We start from the raw sequence: 19,110 nt of genomic DNA, 5'->3' as shown, positions 1-19,110 counted from the left end.
ATCAATTCATTTGCTGGATATAATGGAAGCTCTTTTTTTTACATCAATGGAGATTACAAATAAAGAAACACTATTCATATATATAAACTACATACTGTACAAACAACAGAACAAGAAATTGTTGTATTGATGTAATCATCAAGGAGAACAAATTGAACTCCATTAGAAAAGCAGCACAACAAAACAAATTGAATTGAACTGATCATAATAAAAGAAACAGGAATTATTCTTGTTTTATGTATATGTAGCATATGCATACAACAGTTGACTAAAGAGAAGTGCATACTTCTCTTGCTAATAAATAACTAAGACATATATATGTGTGTTCTTTTTTTTTTTTTCCATAAATGAATCAAAACCAATCATCACATGAAGAAACCACTCCCCTTAATTCCATTGTTGGAGAAATCATTCACAGTTAGTTGATGCAAACCAAAGTCTTCAGAGGCATCCATGCTGGTAGGCCTTGATGATGATAAGTAATCAGCATCATAAGAAGGAAGATTAGAGTCCAAGGAGGTAGAGATTAAGCCACCACCACCACTTTGCTGTTCTTGTGATGATGGCATCACTGCAGCTACATCATGATGATCATGAGGTTGTTGATTATAGAAATAATAATTACTAGTTCTGGTGCCAAATGGTGAAACTGTTCCACTTGTTGTTGTGCTATTCTGCTGCTGCTGCTGATGATGATGATGATAATGATGAAGAATCATCTTGTGATTATTATCATTATTATTGCTTCCTTGTTGGAAATTCAAGGTAATAGGTCCCTTATGGATTGATAGAGACATGTGAGTGCTACCACAGCCTGTAAATTTCTGAACTAATTCCCTAAAGTTATTGGTATTAGCATTGAGTAGGGTTGTTGGGGTTCTCCTAGAAGCTCTTGATCTCTTTCTGATTGGTTTGAATGCACTATTATTATTATTATTATTATTATTCCTCTTTGGACTTAACAACTGAACATTACTAATACTACTACTACAACTACTATTGCTTATTTGGCTCAACATCATCATGCTGCTGCTCTCTGGTGACATAGTTGTCACCACAGTTGCATCAGAAAATGCTTCCATGATAGGAGGAGCCATGTTGCTTCCATCACAATCCATCTGAGGCTGCTCATACAACTGCATCATCCACTTATGATGATCAGTAGTAGTAGCAGCCATGGCACCACTCATGAATAGTTACTCTAACTAAGAGTTGATTAAGAAGCTAAGAGAGAAGAGTAGTGGTTGTTGGTTGAAAGAAAGAATGGTGGGTTTGGTAGTGTATGGATTTATAGTAGCTTGTGTTTGGTCAAAGGTTAAGATTGTCTCAGGCTTTGACTATTCTATGAATTGAGAATGAAACTAAAATCCAAAAAGTGGAGAGGGTAGCTTCCAGGAAGTAACATGTGTTCATATCAGTGACGCTAATCAGGGGGTTTTATATATCAAAATATTGTTAATTGTGTATCTAATTATGTATCATTATATTTTTAAAAATAATTATTTTTTTATATTTATTATGTATAAAAAATATAATTAAATAATTAATACATCAAAATTAAAGAAAATGTGTGTTGAGGTAGTCTCCTTGTAAATGCATCACTCTTTGGGCTCATTGTTGGTTTCATTGCAGCTATGTATGTTGAGGTGGTCTTGGTCAACAAAATGTGTACTTGAAAGCTTGAAAATCAAATTTATATTAAAAATATTTTATTATGATAAAAAAAATAGTTACTATATATTTACATTATATATTATTTTTTATGATTTTAAAATATATTATATGCGAGAGACTAGTTTTAATATAATTATTTATATTAATACTTTTATTATATATATATAAAGCATTATAATCCATAAATTTATTACATCTAAGTCATTCTTTGGTATGTCTAGCAAAAAAAGCATAGAACAAGAACTTATGTAATTAGCCTAAACTTTGTTATAGAGTTATAGTAATATAAAAGTCGTTAACGCGTATGATATGGAAATACTGAAATACATACTCACCCCTGCCCCCAAAATAATGATAATTTAATTATCTATACTTAATAGCTAATTATAATGACGTGCCTAATCCAGGATTTAGCCTATACATTCTTTATTTTGGTCGTGAATTTCATGATGAACATGTTTATTAGACGGAAAGTTCTAGTTTCAATTAAAATAACTTGTGAGGCCAACAAAAGTTAGGATTCATATATACGTGGCTGCCAAGAGTCAATAAATGTTTAGGTTTCGATAGTTTTACACCTCATCGTATCATCCTCACATCACTTGGGGTTTACCAAATTAAGACCTTTTAATATGGATAAACTTAGAGAAATAACAAAATTTTATATCATAATTTTTAAATTTTTGGATATGTTTTTTTTTTCTGGGTTTTGTTGGTTTTTTAATATGATTATTAGTACTGGCCATTGGGCAACAGCCTCATCATGCAAACCAAGTCATCTTTCTATATATAACTATTGTCTATTGCAACGTATTCACACTTCTTATACTCTGTTTCTTTTTTTAGTTTAGTTCGTTTATAATTGAATTAGTGTGAACATTATATTGGTAATTGTTCCAAGACTTAGTTAGAATCATAGTGGTTTGGGTTGAACGTGAAGTCTAGATACTTTTGAGTGAAAAGTTCGATGTCTTTTTTTACGGAGATGAAGTCGTTCGAGTAATGTCTGAGTTTTTTATGAAAAGGTGTGGGTAATATTTATGAGCAATGTTAGGGGTCAATAATTTTTATGATTGTTAGCCATCAACTAGCCATCAATGATGATTTGATGGTGTGAGATTTTATCTAATAGTTCACTTTCCTCTGTTGGTTACATGCTGGCCAAAATTCAATAAAACTACTGGTCTCCTAGACTTTTTCAATATTTATAAAAAATTTTGATATTTAAGTTAGTAAAAATTTTAGGTAGATTTTTTAGTAGATTGGAATTCGAAAAGAGAAAATATGAGGAGCCAATGGAATATTTATATAATATATACAATGGAGGTTTATGGAGTATTAGACATATAATCATTAGTGTTACCTTTTTTCATCAGTTGAAACTTTTGAGATGAGTAGTACTATGACATGGTATTAAAGCGTTAGATCCAAAAAGTCAAGAGTTCAATCTTTGGTGAAATCCAAAATCAGTTTAATTTTTTGGGAAAATGTTTATTATCCCTAATACTCGGATGGTTATTCTAGATAGTATGTAGAATGTTCATTTTCTAACTCAATAGCCCATTGTACACATTGTTCATTCATTTTGTAACTCAATAATCCATTGTACACATTGTACAAATAGTCCATTGTCTTCCTAGCGAAATCCATTTGAAAAATACCAGGATAATAAATGTAGATGTAGAGTTAATAATTACTTTTGGAGTAATTTTATCTTTGATGATGAGTTTGTTACTCACTTTTATTAGAAAAATTGTTGAGATATCATTTTTAGATAAACAGAAAAGACAGTAAAAATCAATTACTTATTTAAATAAATAGAACTAAACTCATTATCATGTTCGACTTTTATAAGATCGAGTAGGTGCCTGTTCAACTGATTTTATTTATTAGATTTTATTATTTTGGGTCTGGTTAAATAATAAACTAGGTATGAAGAGTAATTTTTTTCCTTTGAGTATGATCCCTCACTTAAAATATTGTAGTGCTGTTTTTGCCTTAAAGCATTTCTTATTGAAACATAGTACTTGGTCAAAGTTGATCTTAGTGCCTTTTATAAGAAGTTGGCATATAAATTTAAATATCAACCTCAGACCTTATACTATACACTGGACATAATTAATGCGTGGGTGTGGGGAAGGGAAATATGACCAGGTATAGTATAATGTAATTTATACTATGACATGAAAATCAATTGACTATTTAGGATGCTGTAATTTCCTCCTTTCTTCTTTGTTGACTCTTACGATATTTCAAAGTACTTCACAAAGCCATTCATCTGGGACCATTGTACAGTAACGAATTATATTACTGAAGACTTTGGACCATAAATAAATAACATTACGCCGTTGAACTCTTCAAGATTATATTATTATTGAGAGGAAAAATAATGTAACGTTACATCAAGAATCGTTTGGAATTGAGGGGGTGTTTAAGACCTGATTCGCTTTGAAACTCTACCCTAGCCTTGTAGGATTTAGATTTCTCATTTTTATTTGATGTAATTTTCGACTCAAATTCGAATTATGTTTCGAGTAAATTTGGTTCAATCCAAAGTTATGTTTTATAACTAAAATACAAATTTTACAATGAAATTACTAATGAAATGTTATAAGTTTATATTTTAATTAATATCTTTATATTATATTTTTGTTATTTTTTATTTACAATAATTTATTTTAGTATAAATATTATATCATTATTAAATTCATCTTTAAGAGTAAGATTTTAATAATTAATCGTATAAAATTTATAAGTATATACACTAATAATGTATTAGGTCAATATGATTTAATTCAATTTATGTTTGATTAATTTAGAATTAGGTTTAAATATTTAACATATACTCTATAAAATATTAGAATTAAGTCTGAATTTAATTAAAGAAAAAAAGATAAATCGATCCCTAACTTTTTTGTCGGCAGACATTTAAATTTCTAAGAATTTAAAATTACATTTAAATCTCTTATCTCTTCAAAATCTGAACATATCGATTCTTGAATTTAATTTGTCTCATTTTAAAAATTCTATCACGTGTCCATCCATATCAACCAAGTCAGTATAACATAAATCACGTTTGATTTTTCTATTGAATCTGATCGAATGAATACGAGAGATTGATATATTTTTGAAAAAGTCAAAGAATTTAAATATATTTTTAAATTTTAAATATTTAAATGTCTATGTATTAAAAAATTAAGAATTTATTTATTTATTTTTTAATTAAATTAGTCCCAACGACCCGTTTACCTGGGAATTGGATACTTTAATGGGGGCGTTGCAAAATATTCCACCTTCTATTTGAGGTGGTGAAAAAGAAGAATTGGAGCACATAGTTTTGATTTTTGGAAGCTGGGTTTTCAGTCACTATCGCACGTGCCGACAGAAAATAATTTTCAAAGGTTGTTAAGGCGTAAAGAACAGTTATTATTATTTATTATTATCCAGCAAGACTGGTTTGCTAGCATTATTAAGAGCTTGATTAAGCCAACTCGAGCTACTTAAGGAGAAGAACAGTTACATTTTCAAGCAAGTGGAGTAAACAAAAGCATGTCATAATTCTTGACCACGACAATACAAAAGTTGCATCATCCGAATTAAACCAAATGCAAATTCTAAACATGTTAACCAAAAGCACCCAAGTGGAACCAATTAAGGGTCACAACTCACACAAACACAACTACATATAAAAGTCTAAGAAAAAAGTTTAATGATAATCACATTACACACTTTTGTATTGTATCATTTCAAATAGACAACTTGAATATACTCAATAATACACAAATCATTTCTCCAGTCTAATCTCTTGTTTCTAACATGGTATCAGAACCATGGTATCCTCTTTGAAGAGGATAGGTTGTTTTCCTTAGGGTGAAATCACCGAATTTTTGTATTTTTTTTCCTATTTCACTATTCTTTCCCTTTTGTTACTCTTTTGATGCTTTTTCACCTCACCGACTAACCTATTTTTTTTGTCTTGTGTTTTTTTCAGTATGATTAAACACTATTGTCATCCGCTGCTTACCTATTATCATGAAGAAATCATATAGTTTTCGTTCTCTCGTGACAGTTCCGTCTGTGTTTTCTCTTGTGGCAGTTTCGTCTGTGTCCTCTCGTGGCAGTTTCATCTGCGTCCTCTCGTGGCAGTTTCGTCTGCATTCTCTCTCGTGGCAGTTCCGTCTGCGTTCTCTCGTGGCAGTTCATCTGCGTCCTCTCGTGGCAGTTCCGTCTGCGTTTTCTCATAGCAGTTTCGTCTGCGTTTCTTTCTGACAGTTCCATCTGCACTTCCTTCAGACAAGCGGAAGTTCCGTCTGCGCTTCCTTCAGACAAGCGGCAGTTCCATCTGCGCTTCCTTCACACAAGCGGCAGTTCCGTCTGCGCTTCTTTCAGACTAGCGGCAGTTTCGTCTGCGCTTTTTTCAGACTAGCGGTAGTTCCGTCTATGCTTCCTTCCGGCAGTTCCGTCTGCACCGTTTTATCAATTTATGCGATTTTTTTCTCTTTATTTCGTTGTTTTAAATAAGTTTCAAACTTAATTTGTCACTTGAGTTTGAGGGGGATGTTAGAATATAATTAGGATCAATTAGATCAATTAGCATATCTAGATATTTATTATAGAATATTACGTCTTTATTATTACGATTCTCATAGCACCTATAAATACCCTTCTATATTGTATCGTTCCAGACAATTTGAATAGACAACTTAAATATACTCAATAATACACAAATCCTTTCTCCAGTCTAGTCTCTTGTTTCTAACACTAATATACTTAAATATCATCCTTTTAGGTTATTCTTGAACTTTTTTTTACTAAAGACTAAAGAGTGTTGCAATCTTAATTAAAAAATCTTAATTTTCTATTTAGTTATATTTTATATAAATAGATTTTTTTTAAATAACCTGTTATTCAGATTAATTATATTTTTTAAAATATTTCAAATAGGCTACATTTACTTTTTTACAAAAAAGAGAGAAAAATTAAAGTTTGCAATATGCTCATTTATTTATTATTTTTAATAATAGGTCATTTTTAAAAACATTGCATTCTTTATTTTATAGAAATTTTAAGTATTTAGAGGAAGAAAAAGGGTTATTTTCTTGACAAAAAAAATTATGCATTTTTGTTATTGTCAACCCGTACCTTATATATGTATATGTTATATAGAGCCACTCAAATAAAGACATCTAAAACGTCTTTTTTTAAAAATAATTTTTAGTCATTAAAATTTAACACATATAATCGATTAAATCGTGTTATTTTTGTTAAAATTAGACTAGACAAATTAATTTGATCGAAACAATGGTGAATCAAATCTTGAACTGATCTAAATTAATATTATTTTTTATAGAAAATAACTACAATATCTTTATTATAGAAAATAACTAAAATATTCCTATTATATATATTAATTTTGAAAACCTTAAATTCTAACTTTTTACTTTTCTGCTGTCGTAGGGTTAGAATTTAGAATTTTCAATATATATATATATATATATATATATATATATATATATATATATATATATATATATATATATATATATATATAAGAGTATTTTAGTAATTTTCTATAATAAGAATATTGTAGTTATTTTTTATAAAAAATAAAATTAATTTAGACCGATTCAAGATTTGATTCACTATTTTTTCGGTCAAATTAATTTATATGACCTAATTTTGACAAAAATAACATGATTTAATCGATTATACGTGTTAGAAAACATCTTTAAAAAAAGACGTTTTAGACGTCTTTATCTGAATGGCTCCCTATAAAAATATGTTTAAGTGGATGTTGAATCAAAGACCTCTCACTAAATAGTAAATACAAAAGATCCTTAGCCACTAAAAAAAGATCATTAATTGATAATTTAATTTTTTTTTTTACATAAAAATCACTTCTATTTTAAATTATTATCAAGTTATATAATAATGTTGCATTTTTTTTAACTCACGGATAGAGTCAAGTATCCGCGAGTTAATAATGGATAGAGTTAGGGTTGAGATATTTGCAACCCACGGATAAGATTAGAATTGGCTCCAAACCCTATTCTAACCTACCCGTTGCCACCCCTGCTGTCCTCGTTGCCACCCCTACTATCCTCTGGGATTTGAATTTAATTTAAGAATGTGTTTGTTGAAGTAAGTTCATATTTTTTGAACGCTTCAATTTTTGGATAATTTTATACTTATTCCACGTTTATAAGAAGCAACAAATCCTAGTTTTTGGATTTTACTAACTAACTTCTGCATTTTTTTAATTCCCCTACCAATCCTATTCTTCATACATGTTATTATTTTATTTATGAAATTTTTATGTTTTCTTTTTTTTATTTATTATTTTTATTTTTTGTTAATTTTTTATTTGCTATTGTACACTTTTATAATTATAATTCTTGTGTATTATATTTATTATTATTTTTTATAATATAATTTATTGATCTTATTAGATAGAGTAAATTTTAAAAAAATAATTATAAATAATAATAGGAGTGAAAAATTATAATGTACTAAAAAAGAGTGCTAAAAATACTAGAAAAAAATATTATATAAAAAATATACTTAAAAAAAGTGTAAAAAAATAAATATACTTAAAAAATAATATTATAATTTAATAAAATATTCTTTCTAGTAATTATTTATTTAAAAGTGATTTTAACTAATATTATTCAAACAATATTTATTTTATCAAAATCAATTTTAATATAAAATTAATAAACATAAATCATGTTGATACAGACACATTCCTACTCAAAATTAATTCTATCAAATTATTTTTATTCAAACTCAAATTTAACAAAAACCAATCTAAACACACATTAATCTATTTTTGGTATTCTTTTACCCACTCGGTGTAATAAGGGTTCGTTATTGTTGTTTATATTTTTTTGACATGTTGCGTGATTCATGGTTTTGGACGGAGTTTTTTTGTTTTTGGTCGTAGCTTTGTTTTGAAGTACTGAGACAGAGATTGAAAGACTAAAATTCAGTATCATGTTTATTGGTTTCAGAGGCTGATACTAAAATTTATGTTTCTATCCCTAAAATTTCAGTATTTCAGTACTTCCAAAAAGTAGGGACACAGGAAACTAAAATTTTTAGAAATGGAGACGGAAACTTTAATAATATTTTATATCTAAAATATCTTCATTTCAATTAATTAATTCTAATTTTACCTTTTGTACAAATTAAATTAGAGTTTCATTCTTATTTCAATTTTTATCTCGCACTTTATACCAAATAAAATATTAAAATTTATTTCAATGTCTGTCTCTTAGTCTTTGTCTCTCAATTTCATGTCTCTCTACCAAACACTACCTAATAATTTATGGGTCTATCTAGTGTACAGTTGTATTTTTGTACAGATTTACAAATTTTTTTTATTGTATCTACTGTGGACACGTGGTATTTTTTCTTGGCCTGGAAATAACAAATTATCAAGAAGCTGACGAGGCTTAGTGGAGGGTTGGATTGAGCCGGCTGCATAGCTTCATTCAGAATGGGATTTTATTGTCATAGTTGTGCCTTTTAGATTGTGTCCAAAAAAGAGTTGATATGAATCCAACACAAACAAAAGTTAAGATGAAGACATGATGGGTTACATGTATTTAAATAAAAATAAACAAATAAAGCATTAATATATTTTTAATTAAATGTTGACTTATTTCAATATAAACTTTCTGTCATGATTTTTTAATTTTAGATGAATTCATATTTTTATTATGTCTTCTACAAATATTTAAGTATTATTTTAGTAAGATAAGATATATCCTTACTTTTATTTAGTAGAGAACTGAAGATTGTATTTTTAATAGTGCAATAATAATCAATTATGATATATAATTCTTTTTAAGAGATTCCCACGTATTTATATAATTAACTATCATTCACTTTAGAAAATAATTATGTTCATAATTTATTATTATTCATTTCAAAAAATATTTATCTATATGATTAATTATCATTCACTTTGAAAAATAATATTAATATTAAATAAAATATCATATATAAAAGATAAATAATATAAATAAACCAAATAAAATAATAGTGTAACAAATAAGAGATAAAATAGGGAGGAAAGAGAAACAACAATCTAAAAAATTTTGTGAAACCACCGAAGAAAGAAAAAAAAATGGCATACGAATTTTTTAAAAAAAAGAAAATAAAATATTGGCTGAGAAAAGAAAATTCTTTTTAAAAAGAACTTAGTTAAATTTTTGCATCTAAAATGGATAATAAATATAGATATATAATTTTAAATATTAACGTTTTTAAAATAAAATGGTTCTTTTATGAAATTAAAAGTAGTGTAAAAAATAAATCAAAAAGAAAAAAGATATAAGAGTTAACAGAATAATTAAATCTTTTATAAAAATTAAATCCAATTTTGTATAATTATATTTGTAACTATAAAATAAAAATAGTCCTCAAATTATCTAACTACTAACAAAAAACACTAAAATATTAAGGTCGATATAGTAACATATACTTCATAATTCTATTATTCTTATTTTAAAAAAATTAAATAAATTTTTATTGTAAATGTAATCAGTATGTTATGTATTTGCTATTAAACAATAATGTAAAATTTATTTAGTCAATTTTATTAGATTTTTAATATAAAAACTAACAACTATTAACTATCCTTTTAAAAATTATTTCAAAACAACAATTATTTTTTTAACAAACCCCGGTTCAAGTAAATTCATATTCAATTTCTAAATCGATACCATGGCTTTAACCATGTCTACAACTTAATTCATTCTCTTCAATTATATTCAACCAAACAACATTTTCATTCTACTATAATAATTTGCAGCTACAAAAGATTAAGTAAAAAAGACGATTTACAAATTTATAATAAAAAAATTAATTTACTATAATAGATATATAAATCATACAACTTCTACCCCTCTTACAAATTATAATCTTAATGGTGAGGAAAGAATAATAATAACTAAACTAATACATCTATATCGCATAAGCTAAACTCAAAAACTCTTCATAAACTTCTTCGTCCATTTCCTGAAAAGAGAAGTCTGTAGGGGGAGTGAGAATATGATACTCAAAAGGTTGATGGGATACTGGGAATTAAATTTGAAAAATAAAAATAATCGTTTGCCAATTGTATTGATGGAATAGTAGGAAGAGAATTAAAACGGTTATCTCACACGTTATCTCCCATTATCCACTATCCACGTGAGAGATAATCGTTTCAATTATCTCCCACTATCCCATCAATCTCTCCTACCAATTGGCAAACAGTTATTTTTGTTTTTCAAATTCAAATCAATCCAATTGGATCATAATTTAAATAAAATTTTTTCATGTATTTTTTTTAGTACTAATTGATCAAACATATCCATTTTAAAAAATTTTAAATTAAATTATGATCCAATTGGATTGATTTGAATTTGAAAAATAAAAACAACTGTTTGCCAATTGTTAAGAGACATTGATGGGATAGTGGAGAGAGAATTAATAGTGAGAGATAACGTGAGAGATAACTGTTTCTACTCTCTTTCCACTTTCCATCAACCTTTTTAGTACTAATTGATCAAACATATCCACTTTAATCTCTTCTACTAACCTTTCTATGTATATGTTAAAAGTTTGAATTATTTAATATTAATATTTTTTTATTATTTTCAATTTTTTTAAAAAAATACATGTAAATGAAATATACACATTTTACGTCCAACGGTCTTATCTCGTTTACACGGTAAACGATTATCTCATTTACACGAGATAATATTATCTCGTTACAGTATAATCAGATAATATTATCTCGTTACAGTATAATCTTGTTTACATTGTAAACGAGATAAGAGAAATATTTATTTTAATAAATATTTTTTAAATTATTTATTTCGATAATTATTATAATTAATTAATTTATTTAAATAAAAAATCCACTTGCATCAACCAAGGCCTTATTGCAATATTTTTGGTCTCCAGACCCAATCATTCAAACAGCATGTTTAGCTCCAACAATTCATTTCGAGATTCCAAAAGAAAAAAAAAACAAACGGAGCCATTCACCGTTCCAGCTTCAGCGGCTCCGCACGGTTCCGCAGAGACTTGCAAGCTGCTCCCAGCCGCAATGCTTATGGACACCTGTCACCTCTGCCTTCTTTCGGTCTAAATATCTGTAACTCACAATCTGAATATTATAATTATCCATAATTTATATTTGCTTTCGTCTTGAATGCTTTATGACACAAGAATAAAAGCCCAAGACTTGAAGGATTGTGTCATTGTTCTTGTATCTGAATTTATGTTGTATTGCTTATTTTATGACTAAATTCTTAATGTGATATTTAAGATTTATCGAATGCAGATAAAACAGTTTGTGCTTCATATAAATTCTTTGTCTTCTCATACGCTAAAACAAAACAACACTATTTTGATCTGTGTCTAGCGTAACAAAATCAGAGCATGCTCAACACTACATTCACCACTCAGTTTTAAAAAGATTCGAAATTGGATCTCAAAAATCAGAATAGTGAATTTTAGATCCGATGAACTAACATAAATGGTTAAAATTGTAAATTTTAAAAACCACTTTAAAAATTTAATCTTTCTTTTATGTTCCAAGAACATAGACTAACACGTGATCGGTGATCCCACATTACATTAAACGGAAATGATGAGAGCACCGCAAGGCTTGTAATAATGGCATACATGTATGCTTTTTTTTTTTAGAACATACCATGTATGCCTTGTTAGAAGGTGTGTCCGGAAACAAATCCTAGCTATGATTAGAAAGTTGTTATATGGAACCCATGGGAAAAGAAAAAAGGGTGTGTTAGGGTCTTGACAAAGGAGAAAAAAAAAAGAAAAAAGCAAAAAGCAAAAAGAAATGATGAGAGAGATGAAAATACTACTGCATTTACAATGAACTGGCAACTACAATTACAATTACAATTACAATTACAATTTACCCAGAAGAAGATTGATTATTCACAAAATTGGAATACTATAAGGGTCAAACTCATTTGTACCCTCTAAATCTACGTATTATTTATAATTATTCTACAACTATTTCAAGTATTGCGGTAAGTCTGGGTTTTCTATATCTTCTCAAAAGCAAAGAAGAGCATACAACACTTACAGAGGAGAGAGCCATGCATGCACCAGCAACCCACGGTGGCAGCTGGATCCCCAGAGAAGGGAAAAACACTCCCGCAGCAACTGGTATTGCAATAACATTGTAAGCCATGGCAAATACATAGTTCAATCGAATACGAGAAAATGTCTTCCTAGAAAGATCAATGGCTGTGATCACATCTTCCAAGTTATATCTCATCAGCACATAGTCAGCGGCTTCTATTGCAATATCAGTCCCAGCTCCAATTGCCATACCAACATCTGCAGCGGCTAATGCAGGAGAGTCATTGATGCCATCACCCACCATTGCTACTACGCTCCCATCCTTTTGAAAGGATCGAACAACATCCGCCTTTCCTGCCGGCATAACCTCTGCCCTCACATCTTGAATTCCAAGCTGCCATACAAAACAAAATCGATTTTATCCAGTAAAGTTCATGTTACACAAGTACAAACTTAAAATCATATTATTTCTTTAAAGTTTAAACTATTACGCTGGCAGTTATGATCAAGAAAAACAACTGTGTTCCACTACAAAGTACAAACACCAAGACTAATATAATCTATGCAAAGATATTGGTTTTCTTTGAACAAGCATAGCTATAACAAATACCCTTGAAACCACACTCAATAGATATAACAAAAAGCTTTAACAGCCAAGAAAAACAAGAGTTATAGAAACATATACATACCTCCTTTGCAACAGCTCGAGCTGTTCTCCAATTGTCTCCTGTAACCATAACAGGTATGACTCCCATTTTATGGAGGCCATCTATAACAACAGAAGCTTCTCTCTTTAGTGGGTCTGCAACACCCAACACTCCAGTTAGAACGTCATCATATGCTACCAGTATTCCTGTCTTTGCACTTTCTTCAAGCTCTACCACAAAATTTTCCACTTCAGTGGAAATATCTATACCATTTTCTGACAGCAGCTTTCTGTTACCAACCTGTTCAGGATATACTGCGTCAAATAAAAAGCTTAAAAAAACAAACAAATTCCACAGTTCTATGAAGTTAATGATAGTTAAATAGCAATGACCGAGAAACTACCAAAATGCGCTTCCCATCTATAAAGCACTGGACACCTCTTCCTGGGAGAGCAGAGAAATCTGATACATCATGAAGCCACCCAGAACTTAATTCCTTCGCATCATTCAGAGTACCATTGGTAGTAGAGGACTCATCAAAGAAATGAAAATGGCGTGCATATTGTAATATTGCTTTTCCCAATGGGTGTTCACTGCTAGCCTGAAAAATAAGAAACAGAGAATTAGAACAGGTAGATTCCTCCTACAAGAAACAGAAGGGTAACCTTCTGACAAATCAAATGGTCAGAAATGAATAATCTTTCCTAAGATTGTACTTAATCTATTTTCAACAATCTAGAACATTGTAGGAAAAGTTGATCTGTCTGTGTCAAGGAGGTGGAGAAAATACAAAATATAACCCAGTGGTCTTCTATAGCTGCATGAATAACCAAGTATCTGACAACACCGTTGACAGAAAATAAGATTCAGAAAGTAATATTATCATTGAGAAATTGGAAGTCACCTCAGCAGAAGCCACCAGTGTAAGAAATTCTCCTCGCTCCATTCCTGTGAACACCTTGACAGTAGTAACAGTGGCTTTCCCTTGAGTTAGAGTGCCTGTCTTATCAAATATAACATACTTCACCATCTGAGCCCTTTCCAAGGCATCTCCTCCTTTAATTAACACACCATTGTTAGCCCCAACCCCTGTTGCCACCATGACAGCAGTTGGTGTTGCCAAACCAAGGGCACAGGGGCATGCAATCACCACAACAGATATCGAAAACATGAGAGCAAAAACGAAATGATTTCCATTTTCTGGTAGCCATTCTTTTGGGTAAGCTTCAAGAGCCCCAGCAGTATACCTACAATTAGTCAAAATATTTAGAGAAAGTAGGGATGAGCATTCCAAATTCCTTGGGAATCAAGTTTTTATTAATATGACAAAAACTAGCCAATTTAATCTTACCAACACAGGAATGTCAATAATGACAAAGCCACAACAGTAGGAACAAATATGCTTGCTACCTGCAAATCAACAGAATGCAACATAAGTTCATATCTTATATTCCTTCAATCATTTGTGGACCAATCCACTTATGTGAATGATCCAGATGACAAGATGAAGATAATTTTTACAAACTTATAAGAACACAAAAGAAAAAGCTCCTCCAATTTGGTATAAAGCCTAAACCTCAAAGTACTAAATTCAATGACATTCAAATTTTACAGATAGTTCTGTAGGAGCTTCTTCTGATTTAGTGATCAAAGGTGAGGCATTTAAATATTGACCTAACTCGACAAGCTTAATCAAATCTTGGCTGAACTTGCAGCTTGGGAAAAGTAAATGCTGACTCCTTGCTACTCAATGCAACTCTTTTAGTTACAATTTATATGAAATGGCCAACCGATTTAAGAAAGTTAAATCATGTGGTTTTCATTAACCAGGACATCTAGAAACATGAAAATTTTTACTTTACTTCGGAATTGATTCTTGAGCTAATACTGTCTTTATGCTTTTGAAGCCAATGCTATTTTATTCTATGAATAAATAACTGTGATATAAAAGTACAACTTCTAGAGAATAGAAGTCACCCAAGTGCACAACCAGACTACTTACATAATCAGCAAACTTCTGAATGGGAGCTTTGGACATCTGGGCTGTCTCCACCAAACTAATTATCTGACTCAAAACTGTATCGGATCCTACTTTAGTTGCTTGAATGTGCAGGACACCATGTGAATTGATTGTACCTCCAATAACTGATGCATTGAGCTCTTTCAAAACAGGTACAGATTCACCAGTCACCATGCTCTCATTTACATAACTTGATCCCCACTTAACAATACCATCAGCGGGAATCTTTGTACCAGGAAGAACTTTTAATGTATCACCAGGTTCAATGAGTAAGGAGTCTATTTCCCTTTCCTCAATTAATTTACCACCTAGAAAATAAGATAATTATCAGCAAGTTATAATCTGATGTTGCAATAAAATGTGGAACATGATGAATCAAATAACCTATATTAATGAGTTTTAAAATGGAAAAAAATGAAGAGTAAATACCTAAATTGGTCCCTAACAAAACCGGGATTGGATCCCAATAAATTTTATTACTCTAATAGGTCTCTGATAATTACTCGTCAAACAAATTAGTCCCTATATTTTATAAAATTTTTATTGGATAAATAAGTCCCAAACAAACTTTATTATAAGAAATTAGATTTTAAAAAATATCATTACAAGACAAATTAATCTCCCTTATGGAGGGACCAGTTCCATCTAAAATCCCTTCAAGACCGATTTGGTGTTTACTCAAAAATAAAAACATAAAAGAAGAAGCCATTTTTCATGAAATAAAATATAAAGATTAGCTGTAAATGGAAACAATTTTACGTGTCCTTTTTGTCAAGAAAATAAGAATATAAAATGAAAAGAAAATGATGTGCACCTTTATCTTTTACAATCAATAAAGCAGTTGCAGGAGCAAGTTCCACTAACTTCTTAATGGCATCAGATGTCTTTCCCTTGGCAAGGCATTCCAAATACTTGCCCAACAATACAAATGTTATGAGCATAGCACTTGTTTCAAAGTATGTTGGAGACCAAAATCCAGTAACAGCACCATACAGAAGAGCACAAACAGAATAAACATAAGAGGCTGTAGTTCCTAAAGCAACCAGGACATCCATGTTTGTTGAACCATTCCTAAGAGCCCTGCCCGCTGCAATGTAGAAGCGCCTTCCAATCACAAATTGGATGACACTCACCAATGCCCATTTCAACCAATCACCCATGAGGAACGGTCCACATCTCCTGAGTAATAAGGAGTATATGAATGGTATGTGAGGACAAACTACCCCCATGAAGAAGAGAGGAACCTGAACGAAATACATCAAGCAAAAATCAATTTGAAATATCAGACAAGAACATGAACAAAATAAGGGTGTTAACACATCATACACGACCAATATTCGACAATAACAAGTCACCATTTGCTTTGATTATGTTTCTATGAAGAACAGAGAGAATGACATCACGGCAGAATACTGCTTTCTTTATATGAAACTTCTGTACAAACTAATGCAACCCTTAGAATAAATAAATGGAATTTGACAAAATATAGAATATAAAAGGAAGATTCGACTGATACTAATGTACCGTGGGAATAGAAACCGCAGCCACCGTATGACTTGGAATCTCTAGCTTCCCGTCTCTTCTCTAAAGCCACCCTATGTCCCTATGTCCCTATTGATCCCAAGCACATTACATTACTAGAAAATTAACTCCTAATGTTTCTCCACCAATGCATTTTGTGAAGAAATATCTGTTTATGCATGTCATGACTCACGAGTATCCGTTCAATCATCTAACGATGATTATGAACATGATTTCACACACCTATAGGAATATGGATGAAGAAACAGATTTTTTTTTTCAAAAAAAAAAGGAACTAAGCAACATGACTCCAACATAAAACATTGCCATACAATAACTGAGACGGAAGAGATACTCACACTAAGAAACAGGCTGGAAGTGAAAAGCCGAAACATAGCTGAGCTCTCGGCACCATCTGTAGAAGCCATTCTGGCATAAGGGTTCCTAACATTCAACCTAAATTTCCCTTTACTCCCAAGCTGGATCCCATCAACAAGTGATCGAGGCCTAATAACTTCGGGATCAAACACAACATCCAACTCATTCGACACGATGTTGAATCGGAACTGCCTCACACCTTTCATCCCACTCAGCATACCTTCCAGAACCTGAGCATCACCCAAACTGTACACACCAACAACACCTAGCACCACCTTGTCCTGCTCATTGCTCTGCACAAACGAAGCCTCGAACCCAGCATCTTCAATCGCACGGACGATCTCATCCTTGCTAATCACATTTGGATCATACTCAACCTCACCTAACGAAGTAGCCAAAGCCACCACAGCCTTCTTCACACCACCGAGGTCCTTGAGGATCCCTTCCACGGAGTTCACGCACGCCGCACACGTCATCCCCGTGATGGTGAACTGTCCTACAAGAGTAGCACCACTTGGCTTCGTTCCAGTCGCGCTTTGTTGAGGTTCCGGCAAAACCTCGGCTTCGAAACCTGCATCTTCAACCGCATTCTTAATGTCTTCATCCTACGGTTTAAAAACCAACGCAACAAGTTCCAAAGCAAAAGATCAGTAGCTATTAGCTAAACAAAAAGAAAGAAACTCAGTTTCCATAATACAAAACTATTCAACTAGCTAGCTAGCTATAACTAACCTTGACGAGGCTCGGATTGAAAACGACGTCGGCGCGGTTCTGGAGAAGTGCGACGGAAGCGGAAACGACGCCGTCAACGGACATGAGAGCGGATTCGACGGAGTTGGAACATGCGGCACAGGTCATGCCGGTGACTCTGACCTGAATCCGCTTCGTTGATGTTGTTGCTGCTGCTTCAACGTCGTCCTTATCGTAGGAATCGAGAAGGCGAACATCTTCGAGGTCACCGGAGTCGTCGGCGGCGGCGGCGAGGGAGGTTTTACCGGCGGGAGTTAGCTGGATGTCTCGGACGCTCGGCGCCATGATGAGGAAGGTGCCGAGGGGAATGCAAAGCGAAAGAGATTTATAAGATTTCAAAAAGCAAAAAAATGGAGAGAAAATTTGGAACGGAATTTGCAGAAAGAAGAGAAGAAAAATGAAAGAAGAGAAAAAGAGAAGAACTTTTCCGAGGGAGATGGGTGAGACAGCAATTTTTTAACTAAGTGGAAGGTGCGGGTGGGGCCACTATTGGATTGGAATTTGGAGGGAGGTTTTTGAACCGCTTTTACGTTTTTACCCTTTGGGTTTGTTAGAATTTCAGTTTTATGTTGTACTTCATGCTGGGAGGAGTTTGTACTGCATGCCACGTAGGAAGAGTTGGTTGAGTCGTGGTTGCGTTGCTTGTGTTCTCGTCAAGCCCGGTGGCGTGTGAGCTTAGGTGTGAAAAATGAAAATTGCTTCAAGGTTCTAGCTAGCTTGGTCTTTTTCCAACTGGTCAAACAATGTCAATCACAGTGATTAATTTTGAACATGGAATCCAGAATCGGGAATGATAAACAATTAAAGATAAGAGGAAGTGGAAAATCTTTTTCATGTTTAAAGTAACATCATCTTCAAAATTAGAAAAAAAAACAAAAGAGAAAAAAGCTAAAATAATTTGTTTCTTTTTTAAAGATAAAACTTTAAAATATTATTTAAAAAAAATTAAGGATAACATTTTTATTAAAATTTAGTCGGCACTTAATCAGCAAAAAAATGAATAATTTT

General features: G+C 31.5%; 2 protein-coding genes across 2 annotated transcripts; both read right to left on the bottom strand.

Moving 5' to 3' along the window:
- Nucleotides 1–205: 205 nt before the first annotated feature.
- On the bottom strand, nucleotides 206–1,269 carry LOC140178040 (uncharacterized). The gene has a single exon (XM_072212881.1). The coding sequence runs from the start codon at nucleotides 1,188–1,190 to the stop codon at nucleotides 366–368; it is 825 nt and encodes a 274-aa protein (XP_072068982.1). The 5' UTR covers nucleotides 1,191–1,269; the 3' UTR covers nucleotides 206–365.
- An 11,275-nt stretch (nucleotides 1,270–12,544) lies between these two features.
- Nucleotides 12,545–18,668, bottom strand: LOC112792415 (copper-transporting ATPase RAN1). The gene is made up of 9 exons (XM_025835652.3): nucleotides 18,085–18,668; nucleotides 17,334–17,957; nucleotides 16,268–16,697; nucleotides 15,436–15,761; nucleotides 14,785–14,843; nucleotides 14,338–14,680; nucleotides 13,837–14,034; nucleotides 13,476–13,733; nucleotides 12,545–13,180 (listed from the first exon to the last, which is right to left on the bottom strand). Exons 1-9 carry the CDS (start codon nucleotides 18,385–18,387, stop codon nucleotides 12,704–12,706), a joined length of 3,018 nt encoding a protein of 1,005 aa, XP_025691437.1. The 5' UTR covers nucleotides 18,388–18,668; the 3' UTR covers nucleotides 12,545–12,703.
- Between the last annotated feature and the right edge of the window lie 442 nt (nucleotides 18,669–19,110).

Source organism: Arachis hypogaea, chromosome 13 (assembly GCF_003086295.3).
Source record: "Arachis hypogaea cultivar Tifrunner chromosome 13, arahy.Tifrunner.gnm2.J5K5, whole genome shotgun sequence".
Classification (NCBI taxonomy): domain Eukaryota; kingdom Viridiplantae; phylum Streptophyta; class Magnoliopsida; order Fabales; family Fabaceae; genus Arachis; species Arachis hypogaea.
Note: the sequence above shows the minus strand (reverse complement) of the source record. Positions and strands in the feature narration are given on the sequence as shown.

Bases quoted from the DNA above. Each gene is read 5' to 3' on its own strand.
- LOC140178040 (XM_072212881.1), bottom strand. From the start codon at position 1,190: ATGAGTGGTGCCATGGCTGCTACTACTACTGATCATCATAAGTGGATG.
- LOC112792415 (XM_025835652.3), bottom strand. From the start codon at position 18,387: ATGGCGCCGAGCGTCCGAGACATCCAGCTAACTCCCGCCGGTAAAACC. The intron at 17,958-18,084 runs GTTAGTTATAGC...TTTAAACCGTAG, and splicing joins TCAATCCGAGCCTCGTCAAG to GATGAAGACATTAAGAATGC. The intron at 13,734-13,836 runs GTAGTTTCTCGG...TATCCTGAACAG, and splicing joins TAGATGGGAAGCGCATTTTG to GTTGGTAACAGAAAGCTGCT.